At 35.0% G+C, this 13888-nt stretch overlaps 1 protein-coding gene across 1 annotated transcript in view; it reads left to right on the top strand.

Moving 5' to 3' along the window:
• LOC308339566 (neurobeachin-like) overlaps nt 1-13888 on the top strand; it is a 304645-nt gene that overhangs the window by 219886 nt on the left and 70871 nt on the right. The window contains exon 11 of the mRNA XM_080798361.1: nt 4430-4570. Coding sequence (XP_080654487.1) covers nt 4430-4570 — 141 coding nt within the window. The remainder of the gene's footprint in view (nt 1-4429; nt 4571-13888) is intronic.

Here is a 13888-nt window from a genome sequence, read left to right as displayed (position 1 = left end):
GAAGAGAGGCAGGGAATTTCCTTGAGCACAGAAGCATGTGTGGGTATGATTTCTATGTTGTCCTGAGAATTTTAAGAATGATGATACATATATATAGCTCATGACTGAAAAAAATGAAAGGACAAGAATTCTTGATGCCTCTTCTCAGGATTCCCAAGCCCTTGGTTATTATAATGAAAGATAACAAGAACTTCAATATGTTAGGAGCTCATATGTGTTGAGAATATTGAGATGAGGTCAAACAGATCAATCAGCTATATCCCTCTTCCAGCTGTATCTGGCACAAAGCTTCAGCTGGTTCTGCAAAACATAGAGCCTCTGACCAGCAGTGCAATCTTGACTGGACGTTTCTTCATTGTTCTCATCTATACTGTGAGGGGGTTGGACTTGCCTGTAGGGTATATTCCAATTTCTGAAGATCCATGATGGTTTAGGAATTAAGTAGGCAGTTATAGAAGAAAAAAACAACATCAAGATCAGAATTTCCTATTTCGCCATGAAATGGCAACGCAGTGTTATGGGAAGAGTAGAGACCCATGTACCTGTTTCCTCCTCATGAAATTAGATTCAGAATGAATGCCTTGCCTACCTCAAGACTTATGAAAATCAATCCAGAAAATGGATGTGAAAACAGTATCTGTTATAAGTATATAGTACCATTAGCATTTGCAGCAGAGAACACTAGCAATAGTGAGCTCACAAACATTTTATATATGTAAGTAGAATCCTAATACCATGAACATAATGGGCATTTTCAAGTTTTTTTTTGAAATACCAGAATTCAGTTTTATTAATATTACTTTAATTGGACCTCTGATTCCTCTTGAAAACCTTTTTTAGTCTTAAAAATTATAATCTATTTTAATGGCATTGACTGCACCTTAAGTCAGTCCACATTTATTTTTGATTTATTTATTCAAATCAATCCAGCTGTGTGCCCAGACTTTCACATTCTCTAAAGTTCTTTGAATGCTTCATAAAGTACCATTTACCCAATTAGTATTTTTTATTTAAATTGTCTTTGTTGTTTTCACCTCTTTAATTTATATACCTATCCCATAAAATGCACTTGATAAAACTTGTAAGGTTTCATGAAAGAGAATGGTATTGATCAATCAAGACTAAGAGAACAGAAAAGGAAGGAAAATAGGAAAATATAATCAAAGAAAAAGTTCACACTCAGAAATGCATACCATAAGGATTCTAAACAGAACTTTTCAAGGAGCCCTAGTGCTATGGCCTATTAATAGTTATTATGAAAACAAAAAAGATGAGGATCTAGTAAAAATAAAAAATGGTAAACACTGGAGTGAACAAGATTAACTAATTCTGTTTATAATAATATTTCTCAGAGCCTTTCATAATGTAAATCTCCATGAGTATCTGTCAAGATCTTTGTTCCATATAATAAAGATACAGTTTTTTTGGGTTTGTTTTTTTTTTTTGGTTCGTTTGTTTGTTTGTTTGTTTTCAGGAGAACAAAGCTTTTTGTGGTACTTAAGACTGAGACAAATTTCTCTCTTCAATATTCAAACAGGGGAAATTGAGTAATAAAGTAGAGAATATCCTCAACACTGATTCTTTGATAAATTCTGTTGTTTTATGTAGACGTGGTAATGTTAATACGTATGATTTTCCATCAGTTTTTTTATTGAAAATAGTTATTTTGAAAGCTATGTAGGCTTTATAGCAGTTTGAGAAACTGAATTATAATAAAAATGCTACATAGGTGGAATTTTTGTTTTTAATTTTTGCCTTGTTATCTGCATTATTTTATGCCTTAGTGTCAAGTCATGGCATACAAACCAACGAAAACAAAATCATAGTACATCTAATAGCAAGTTCTAAACTTTCAGGTAAACCTTTTCATATGGGAACACTTAAAAAGCATAGAGGTGGCTGTTCCTAAAAGCCTACTGTTTGAGAGAAAACTGATAATAATTAGTATGGTAATTATGGTAAAAATTGAAAAAGATTACAAAATAAGCTTCTACATTTTATTAAGCAGAATTTTACTGTTTCACTGGATTTCCTACCTTATTCATTTGCTAAATCCAAATGGCTTTGACATTGCATTGTTTGCTCAAATTTTAAAAGGATAACAAACACAACCATATCAGTTTATACACAGGTAAGTAGATCACTGTTGGCGGGTAGATGATAGATGGACAGGTAGACAAATAGGCAGACAAATAGATAGATATTGTATGTTTGGATCCCATAAGAAAATACATCATCTGTGATGAAATTTTTGTTTCCCAGACATTTTCAAGCATTTTGTCTTCAGATAATTTATTGCTTCCTGATTACTAGAGCAAAATAATAGAAAAATAATAAGTACAAACTAGATCATACATCATGTTATATACAAAATTAGTTTCTAAATGTATTAGATAAAAGTTCAAAATTGGAAATTCATTTTAAGAAGTTACTAATGGAGGCATGTGTATATTTTAATACTGTGCAACTGTTTCCTACAAAGTACTACTCTGTCAAACACTCCAAAACAATGACTTTGATGAAACTCAAGTAAAATAAAAAGTGTAAATATTTACTTTATCCTTTTTCCAGTAGTTGGTGAGAAGCTGGAAAAGGTTAAAGGAAGGGACTTGTTCCTTTTTCAAGAATGTTTTGTGTGAACAAACAAAATCTCAGATATGGTCAGTCCTTACCTACTGGAAGCCATTTCATGCATGTGAAAGACCCATTAGCCTATTCAAGAGAGAACAAAGTATTAAACATTTTAAATGTTTTGAAAAAATAGTCTTTTAATATTGAGAAAGAAAAACAGATGTCTGCACATTTAGAAAGTATAAGATATGTTGGCTATCTTAAATGAAAAACTATTTCAATTCAGGAACAGCTCACATTCCTTCTACTATAGTAAATATCCTTTTACCAAAAATTACTTATATATTTGTTTTAATGTTATTAATATTCTATGTGATATTTAATGAAATTATATTGCCTTTTTATATCTATGCAAAAAGATTTGAGAGATGAACAGTGAAATTTAATGTAGAATAAAATGTAAGCCTTAGAATATTTAAAAAGTATATTTAAACCAAAGTTCTTAAACATTTTTAAATAATTAAATTAAACCAAAGTTTTCAAAAACTTTAAAAAATAATTAAATTGTTTAGTCTTTGTTAAGTCATAATTTAGTTAAAGAAAAATGAGCGTAGTTTACAAATAATTTTAGTATTAAAGATAAGAGCCCTTGCAAATAAGAGTTTATTATGGAAATTCTAACAGACCTTTAACTGCTGACATCATTGTGTTATTTGAATTAGTCCCATAGGACCAAAAGAAAAAGCTTACAAACAATTTATAAATGAATCTTTCTCTCTTGTGTAACATTATTTGTCCCATTGAAGCACTAATTTTCTACTGCTTCTCTTGTTAAAATTAAGCCCTGGGGGGAACTTCATAGTTAACTAGTAATATTAAATTTTGAATAAAGGAGTTCTATATTATACTTAGTGTTCATCTTTTGTTTTCTCTATAAATATTTATATATAATAGAATGCATCCTAAAGCAAAATAACGTAGCTATTAGGTATCATGAGAATGGACTCCATGTCCCATAAACCAAAATCAAGAAATTGAAGCTAACACAGTTTCTTATTTGAAATCATGAGGACTATATGCTAGAAATTCTTTTAATGATTAGGTGTGCTAAGAAGTTTGAGGCAATGATCCAATTAACACACACTTTTTTGAGGGGGAAAAAAAATCTATGTATATTGTATCCTGAGCATTTTACTGTGTGCTCCACTCCAAGGATTAATGTCATCATTGGGATGATAGGAAGGTCTTAGTGGCTTTACAAAATGCTTTCTAGGAACTTGGGAATTGTCTGGATTATTTTCATCAGCCTTAGGTTTGTAGTTTCACTTAATAAAGAAGATGTATGCAACATTTGTATAATAACAAAATGAAACCAGCATTCCAACAGGGTTTCCGTGCAGATGATTATTATCTTTCACACTGTGGGTGGCTCTCTGGTAAAAGAAGGTTTTCTCTAATACGGTTGTCACATGGTCAACTGCTTCACCTTCTCCTCCTTGGATTTCCTATGATCAAGTTAAACGTTCATTATGGTTATTACTAAATAGGCAGGACAATGACATGAAAAGTCTTGGTTTTGCCTTGACAGTTTAAACTGGATCATCCTAGTAATCCAGTTTACTGAAACTTTTAGTAAAATCCAGAAGCTTCGCAAAATCCAGAGACTTCTCTTCCTGAGAGATTTTTAGCATGTGTCATGATCCATAATTAATATTAAAATCAAATTTGATAAAATATAATAAAAATTTTGTATGCTCTGTGGTTAAAATGAATTAATGGTAAGTACTTTTAGCATAAAGAGTTATAGCATGCTTAATATAACTGTATTAAGTGAAATGCTTCTTTTCTCTTCTTACAGCCAATCGGTGCTTTGAACCCAAAGAGAGCTGTGTTTTATGCAGAGCGTTATGAGACATGGGAAGATGATCAAAGCCCCCCCTACCATTATAATACGCACTACTCAACAGCAACATCTACCTTATCCTGGCTTGTTCGAATTGTGAGTCTCTTCATTAAGTTACTATACCTGTTATTTGTTTTAAACAAAGATTAGAGGCCGGTGAACTAGAAATGAGATTTCAAACTCTAGTAAAACCTGAACCCTTTTCTTTTAAATGAGTTTTCTCATTTACAAAATTGGGTTAGGAAGATAGATTATTGTGAGCTACTTAAGCCTAAACCAGTTATAAAAGGAACCATACTCTTGGAATGCATCCGTAATGTCCACTGTTTCTTTTTTTCACCGATGGTCGCAAGCTGGCTTTCTTCCCTGGCCCTCTCCAGCTTGCTTCTTGGGCAGTATGCGTTAAGAACAGTTTCTAAATGTTTTGAAGACTTCTTTCTGTTTCTTTCTCTTTCTCCTAACACATTCAAATCTCTCTGATCTTTCAAATACATGTATACATCCATATGTACACACATACGTGCACACACACACACACACACACACACACACACACACATACACACACACACACACACAGACATGCTTCCTTGCGCCCCGGCCGAACCTGCAGTTACTTTCCAGCTCCCTTCCTTCATAGCCACAGGTCAGCACAGCCTCCACTAAACTGCACTGTCCCGTGCTCCTCTCTGCTTCATCACTTCCCATTCAGTCTTTTAGCCTGGCTGATTTAGGTTCCACACCCACCCCTTTATTGAACTGTTTTTGCGGAAGTCACAAGTGATGGGGCTAGAACCTCCCATTTCTTACCATGATGTATCTGAAGCTTTTGGCACCATTCCTTACTTTCTCCTTCTTGGAATTCTTCCCTCTCAAGGTGCCTGGGTGGCTCATTTGATTAAGTGTTTGCGTTTGGCTCAGGTCACGATCCCAGGGTCCTAGAATGGAGTCCCTCCCTCAACAGTCTCCCTGCTCAGTTGGGAACCTGCTTCTCCCTCTCCCATTCCCCCTGCTTGTGCTCTCTCTCTCTCTCAAACAAAGAAATAAAATCTTGAAAAAAAAAATTCTTCCTTCTCATGACTCCTCAGACAGTATCCTCTCTTGGTTCACTTCCTGTCATCCTAACTCAGTCTCATGCTCAGATTTTTTTTTTTTCCTCGATGTTTGTGTGCCCCAGGATTTTTCTGTATTCTTTATCTGGGCTATGCCATTTAGTTATAAGCTAATGCCATCCAGCTTCTGTCTTCATTGCAAGCGTTTTTCTTGGGCTCCCAGCTTTTATTTTTATTTTATTTTTATTTCCAAAAGTGCCTACTGGATATTTCTACCTGAACACCTCCTAATACCATGTACACCATTTCCAAAAATGAACTCATCTTTGGTTCTTCCTGCATTTCCAATCTAAATAAATGGTGTGATCACTCACCCAGTTGCCTGATCTAGATATTTTCTCTATTTTACCAGCCTATTATATCCAGTCAGACATCGCATCAGCTAGATTTCAGCAGCTAAGTATGTCTGCAGTCTGTCTCCTTGCTCTATTAACTCTGGCATTTCCTTAGTTTAGATTCCCATTTTTCTCATCTAGACTATTGCAGAAGCCCTTAACAAATCTTCTTGCCTTAAGTCTTTAGTCTTGCTCTCTTCAAACCAGTCTAGTTAAGAACAGTTACTGGAGTCAGATGGTCTGAATTTTTTTTTCTACAAGCAACTGAGGAGTATTATAGAATGTTAAACCGAATCTATAAATCAGTACAATCAACAATGTCTTCTCCCCTTACCAAAATATACCTTAGACCATTCTGTTTCATGAGGCTGATTTACCTCAGAAACACACAGGTAAAGTAGAGTACATGAAAATGTGTGTATGTGAGGGGCGCCTGGGTGGCTCAGTGGGTTAAAGCCGCTGCCTTCAGCTCAGGTCATGATCCCAGCGTCCTGGGACATCCTGGGATCGAGCCCCGCATTGGGCTCTCTGCTCAGTAGGGAGCCTGCTTCCCCCTCTCTCTCTGCCTGCCTCTCTGCCTACTTGTGATCTGTCTGTCAAATAAATAAATAAAATCTTAAAAAAAATAAAAAAGAAAGAAAATGTGTGTATGTGAGACCACATTTTATATTTTCCAAAGATTTTCTTTTCCTCTGCCTAACTGACAGCTTTAGTTTGGAGGTCCTTCTCAAACATTCTTTCTGTTATGGGGACAAATTGACTTAAAACAAATACAGTGTGAGTATCTTTTAAGTAACTTTTAAATCACTGATAGGTAATATGTTACAAACAATTACTGTTATTATAGTAAAAGATTTGTCAGAGTTGTGACTCAATTTAACTGAACAGAAATTTTATATTTTTATCATCTTAAAGCAGTATGAGTAGTTTTAGAAAGTTTAGATCTAACTAGCCTATTAGGAAATAAGCCCAAATATTATATAAAAAATAAACTCTGTAATTATAAACTAAAAGAAAATACATAAAACTTTCTTTTTTAGACCAAAGTTATTAGTCTGATTTGTCCAGAAAGTCACCTTAATTACACGAGCTTGGATTCTTTTATAAAAATGTTTCTGAGCTAATGTTTCTTAAGAAAATTTTTTAACTCTAACGCTTTTAAAGAACAAGAATTTCTATTTCTGTTAATTTTTGAGGAATATAAGATTTAAATAGGTGCCTGGCTACCCCTATAAACCAATCAGAACAGAGCACTTTAGTTTATGGGTTATAATAATTTTTTAAATACTCTCCAGATGTAGGAAAATACTTCACACTCACACAGGAGTTAAAAGCTTTTCTGAATTACAGACACACCGGTATATTGAGAACTTATAGCTGCTATCCTGTAATATCAGCCACAGGTCAAAACAAAACACAGAAAGACAAAAAATTACCATTCAAGATCTCAAGGAGCTGGTGTCCTTTACCATGGACATAAAATATCTTCTTATTTGATTTGGGCTCACAAATAGGCAGACAAGAAAACAAAAAGACTAATAAATTCTCTGATCACCAAATGGTGAGATCATAAAACCAAATTCTCAGTCATTACCACCACCAATGGGAAATGACTGATTAGCAGTGCATGTTATAAATGTTATAACAACAAAATGAGAAGAGGGGGTTAAAAAAAAAAGCCTAGAGAAAAAGAGTGTCAGTAAAGTTCAAGTTATGTTTGCTGCCCAGAATTCACTCTACAAGGCAAGGAAAGACATATCCAGGCTTACACTGCCTTTTAGATATACTTCCTAATCAGCCCGGTCTATTTGGTGACATAGAGGTCACGCTCAAAGGGACTTCCAAAACTGTTAGAGAAGGAAATTTTTAGAAAGCATTGAAGCTAGAGATACTCATCCTGGGAGGCCTTTTCACATCAAGGATGTCTTTGGATTTCATCAAGGACAATCATTGCTAGTGAACCATGGCCATGGGGAGAGTGAGACACCTCTTATTTTGGTGATTAAAAAAAAAAAATGTCCGAAATCATTTCAGAAAGAATATTATCATAAAACTGGATTGATTGAGAATTAATTGAGAGTATATATGTAATAGCATTTTGACATATATAAATTGATATTCAATAGTTTTTGTGTAATCAAATTAATCTGAAGTCAGATTTATTACTTATTTATGTGAGTCCATAAAAACACTTGCTATTAGGGCACCTGGGTAGCTCAGTTGGTTGAGCATCTAAATCTTGATTTTAGCTTAGGTCATAATCTCAGTGTCCTGGAGCTGAGCCTGTGTCAGGCTCTGCACTCAGCAGGGAGTCTGCTTGAGGGTTCCCCCTCTCCCGAACCACCTTCCCCTCCCCCCAACTTACACATGCGCATGTGCACTCTCTCTCAAAAATAAATAAATAAATCTGTAAAAGAATACTTGCTAGCAGCAGCTTGATTTAACTTAAGACTCATGTATCCTTGATAAAGTTAAATACTTTCTCAAATCATAAATCACAATTCATCCTTAAGTTGATTTATGATTCCAGTGGAATGGAGTATAAATTTGAATCTGTACAAGAGTATGGCATAAATTCTGTTCATATTTATTCTACAAATCCCTTTCAGTATTATCTATAACAGTGCTGCACAATAGAAATAAAATGCAAGCCACTTACATAATTTAAAATTTCTAGTAGCCACATTTAAGAGTAAAAAGAAACAGGTGGAATTAATATTAATAAATGTATTTGTTAACCCAGTATATTCAGAATGTTATACTTTTTTAAAAATTTTATTTATTTATTTGACAGACAGAGATCACAAGTAGGCAGAGAAGCAAGCAGAGAGAGAGAGAGGAGGAGGCAGGCTCCCTGCCGAGCAGAGAGCCTGATGTGGGGCTCGATCCCAGGACCCCGGTTTCATGACCTGAGCGGAAAGCAGAGGCTTTAACCCACTGAGCCACCCAGGCGCCCCAGAATGTTATACTTTTAACACATAACCAGTATAAAAATTATGGAAGATATATTCTACTCTTTTTTGGTTCGAAGTCTTTGAAATCCAGAATGCATTTTTATATTTATAGCACATTTTGTTTGAAGGAGCCATACTTCAGGTACTCAATAGTCACAGTGGCAAGTGGCTGCTGTATTAGACAGAACGGATCTATAGGATTGCTTTTATGGGGACTCATTTAGCCAACACATCTTGGGTCCTGCTATTATAAATAAAAGTATCCCAGTCTAATAGCTTACTAAGTGTTTAGCCTAATGGCCCAGGGAATTGTGATTTCCTCACTCCCATCCCATGGAGTTTATGAAGTAGAAAATGCATTAGAATTCGTGTCACTTAGAATTTGTTCATAAAAACAAAATAGAGAGTAAGTAAGTATTTGCCCTTTTAACTTTCAAGCCTTTTGCACTCAAAGTCATTAAACTCATTGTTAGTTTCAATCAATATGTTAGTACCAACAATGATAATAACTGCTTTAAAATGTTAATCAACTACATAACTCATTTCTTTAAATTAAAAATATTATTTTAGACAAACTACCAGTGAAATCACTCATCTGAATTACAAGATTCTGAAAAGACTGATTCCTTGGTAGCTGCCATTGGGCAAATGATGAATGAACTATTAGAGTGGAGTTTGGAGTTTCTTCAGATATTAACTAGTATAAAAGGCACATTTTACTTGGAATGTTTTCACTTTAAATCTTACCCTGAACATATAGCATATAACATACACACAGAAGTAATTAAATCTTACCCTCTGACCTTTACATCCCTCAGCGACCTGTTCACCTTCCAAATACACTATATTCCACCGAACTATTCAAAACTCATTTGTCAAACATTTAATCATAATCTTTAAGGAAGTTAAATAGGTTGTGCAACAAAAGTTCATTTATAAATCAGTTGTGGAATTTGAGACTTTTAAAAATAAATTATGGGTTTTTTGGAAAGTCTACCCAAGAGTCTGAATCTTTAAAAATATGTATTTGTAGTGAAAAAAATATTAGAAACACTTCTGCAGGTATTGTAATTAAAGCCCAAAGATAATGCTACTGACTAAAATAGTGTTTTCATGTTTATCTTGAATACTGATGCTTACGGACAATACAGATTTACTTAGAGAAAGATGAGGAATTCTGGGGTTTTTTTTATTATTTTTTAATTATTATATAAGTTTCAGGTATTATACAAGTTTCGTCTTTCTTTATAATTTGACATCTGTGTTTGCTACAAAGTGATCACCACCCGAAGTCTAGTTACCATTCATCGCCATATAGTTGACCCTCTTCACCCACTTCAACCACTGCCCGAAGCCCTTCCCCTCTGAACCACTAGTCTGTTCCTTGTGTCTACGAATTTGTTTTGTTTTACCCTTTTCATTTATGGTTTGTTTGTGTGTGTGTGTGTGTGTGTGTGTGTGTGTTTAGATTCCATATGAGTGAAATCATGCAATATTGTCTTTCTCTATCTGATTTATTTTGCTTAGCATGTGATACACTCAGGGCCCATCCATACTATTACAAATGGGACAATTTCATCCTTTTTTATAGCTGAGTAGTAGTGCTCTGTATAAATTCACCACAGCTTCTTTATCCATTCATCTATCAATGGACACTTAAGTTGTTTCCATATCTTGGTTATTGTAAATAATGCCACAATGAACATAGAGGTACATGTATCTTTTCAAAGTAGTCTTCTTGTATTCCCTGGATAAATACCCAGAAATGGAAGAGCTAGGTTATATGATAATTCTATTCCTAATTTTTTGAAGAATCTCCAACAGATAAGGAATTTTGAACCAAAAGCCTGGTTTAAAATAGGTATGTAGGTCAATTAAAAGAGACTTTTTGAAGATTCTAAAAGATACTTCTAGATTCCTTCAAAAGGAATGGGAGAAAACAAATTTCTGGAGTTAGACAATGCACAGTACAAATAATGGCTTCTCCATTTCCTAGAATATGGCCCTGAATTTTTTCATATGTTAAACAGAAATAATTATACCTACTCTGAAGGATAATCACAAGGATGGAGTTAAGTGAAATAATACAGGGCTGAGCACAGAAAATGTGCCCAGTCGTCTTCGTTCCCTTCCCTTCGATCTTTATTACGCTTCATGTCACTTCAAGATACACACTTTCCTTTGGTAGAATTGTGTTCCAAGCACTGCCTATTCCCCCCAAATAAAGGAAAGCAAAGAAGAAAAGCATAGCAGAGAGGGACTTAAAAGATTCTTATGAGATTACTCTGCAAATATAGAAGACAGAAGAAGAGAGGGATTGAGTAAAGAGAAGAGGGGCAGGAGAAGAAGGTTAGATTGCCCAAGATAGAGTTCATGGGTCTGTAATCATTGAAAGGCCAGAAAAGTTGTTAGTGTCCTCACAGGGGATAAGGTTCTGATAGAATTCAGTAGGACGGATACAACTACCCAGTGCAGGCCTGGTTGGTTGGGTTTTCTAGTACTAAGACAGGGTTGGAAGATACGAAGTGACCTTAGGGTAGATGTAATTAGAAGAAGGAGGTCCGTCAGCCATTCATATGACAGGACCTAACAGGAAGCTCGCAAAATCCAACAAATGCCCACATTTTAATTTCTGAAATTTCTGCTTAATGTGTTTTCATTTGCACATCTTGCAAACCAAAAGCTTTTCTAGTAGAATGATAAATTATCTAATATGCTAATGTACACACAGAAAATAGTTCAATCAGCATATGTTAAGTAAAAAAATACAGAAGTTTCTTAAGCATAATATAGCACTTAACCCTTACTGTTAGTGAGGCGTGAGTCAAATGAAAAAAGAAAAGTCTTCCACTGTGCCTTGAAGGTAATAAGGAGACACATGGAAAAAGGTAATCTCTACGGTAATCAGAGCTTGAAAGATCAATACTCACTTAGAAACAAATAGGTTATCAATTTCCATTCGTATTCTACCACTGTCGCAGCTGGAGGCCTTCAGGAATAATGAGAATATATGTCAGTAATGTAGTATGTGACCCTGAAACAGTTGTTAATCAGATCTTTTTAAAAGCTACTTAAAACTGTGAAATGTGGAATTCTTCCATATTCTCCACCTTTGGGTGCCACCAGTTTCATAAACTTGAGGACCAGAAAGAAAAATAATTCTTTAATTTCAGATTTCTTTGTACTATGCCCACCTGTGTTATTTTTGGCATGCCTCTGTTAAGGTTGAAAACCAGGAAGGATTTTATGATTTAGGTCAGGATAGAGATCAGCTTTTACTGGCTGATGATTAAAAAAAAAAAAGTAAGGCTTTGCATGTATAAATGGGTCTTCACTCACATCTGTATAATAGGTTAAAAATTGTAGAGACAAGTGCCATCCTTCTAAATTAATCTCTGGCTACACCTGCAGAGAGAGAGAGAAGAAAAAAACAAAAAAAAAAAAAAACCACACCCGACATCGGCGTCCTAGAGCAATGAAGAAATGGATTCTGAAGTTATACCATTTTGGTCAAACAAGTAGCTAAGAACTGACAAAAGCTATCTTACTCTTACCCAGGCATACCTAATCTCCCAACAGTAATTGTATGTTGAGGTGCATTCGAGAAACATTTATTAAACACTATGACCCAAGCCCAATACTTGGTGCTAAGGATACAGACATGGATAGGACCTAAGGCAGCAAGCATCTGGCCAGGTTGTCAGTCTGGCGTGAAGCCCAGCCCAGCAGTGAAGACTTGACACAGTACATAAACCTGTAGTCATTTTTATAACTGTGTCAGGTGAGACACTTCAAGCTTTCTCAATATTATTTAATTATCTATAATGCCCATAATTATCCCCTAGGTGTTGTCCTTCCCAATTAACATAGATAAAGGACCTGAAGCAGTAACTTAACACGAAACTTGAGGTTAACTTGCCTAAAAGAAGTTAATGGTTTATGCCACCAAGATTCCAACTTACATCTGTCCTATTTCTTTCAGTTTGCCATTTGCTACTTCTAGTATGGGTTTTACCCCCACTTGAACTTTGTGCCAAGATATGCCGCATTAATTACCTAATGTTTATTAGTTAGCTAAAAAATCTGCAAAGCAAATTGATTAGTGAAGGACATCTCATAAGAGTTTTCTTCCTAACTTAATTTCAGTGACATCTATTTGTCTTTCATATCACTTAAAATCTTAGACAGCAATATGGGCTTCCTGGATGCAGATCTGATTTTCAGGAGAATCAGTAATACAGACCTTCTCAATATATTGTTATATCATTCTTCATCTTATCTCTTTAATCACACCTTACTGTCATCTGATAGTGAACATAAAAAATCGGTGATCTGTTACAAACTTATAACACTGAGGATGTCCAGCCACACTAAATTTCAGGAAGAGACTGAGGAAGCTGAATGGTTGTGCCTGTTGGCCAGCAGCTGGCCCTTACAGCCAATGACGACAAGAAAAGTTTGAAGGGGCCCAGTAATGTTTTAGAGGTATAAAAAAATAATAGGGATTATATACTGAAGAAATGTAACTGTTCAGGAAAACATCGTGTGGATTTCTTAGCATTATTGAACCTAGGGGGTGACATGTCATTCATCCTAGACTTAAGAAAGAATGAAACCATGGAAAAGAATATAGATATTTATCTGTGTTATACTTGTAGTTAAGTAAGAGATCCTTGGTAAGAATAAATGTTATTCAGAAGTGAACTTAATGGCATCAGAAATAATGCCTCTCTCCCAACATAAAAAGTATACAGAAAGCATTAAAACTAAGTGCATTAGAACCATGTGATAGTCATTCTTAGGTTTCCTGCTATGGGCACGTACTAGGTGGCAGATACTGTGTTTCTATGAGGTGAGAGTGACAGAGTACCGAAAGGACTAGAGTTATCTAGTCTTATTTGCCCTTCACTTTATTTCATTCATTTCTTCACCAAATTATACATGGAGCAACTTCTGTGTACCAGGTATTGTTCAAAGTGTTGGAGATAAAACAGTGAGCATGACAGGTTTCTG

This window comes from Martes martes (assembly GCF_963455335.1).
Source record: "Martes martes genome assembly, chromosome: 3".
Taxonomy (NCBI): Eukaryota; Metazoa; Chordata; class Mammalia; order Carnivora; family Mustelidae; genus Martes; species Martes martes.
This window is presented reverse-complemented; position numbering and strand designations above follow the sequence as displayed.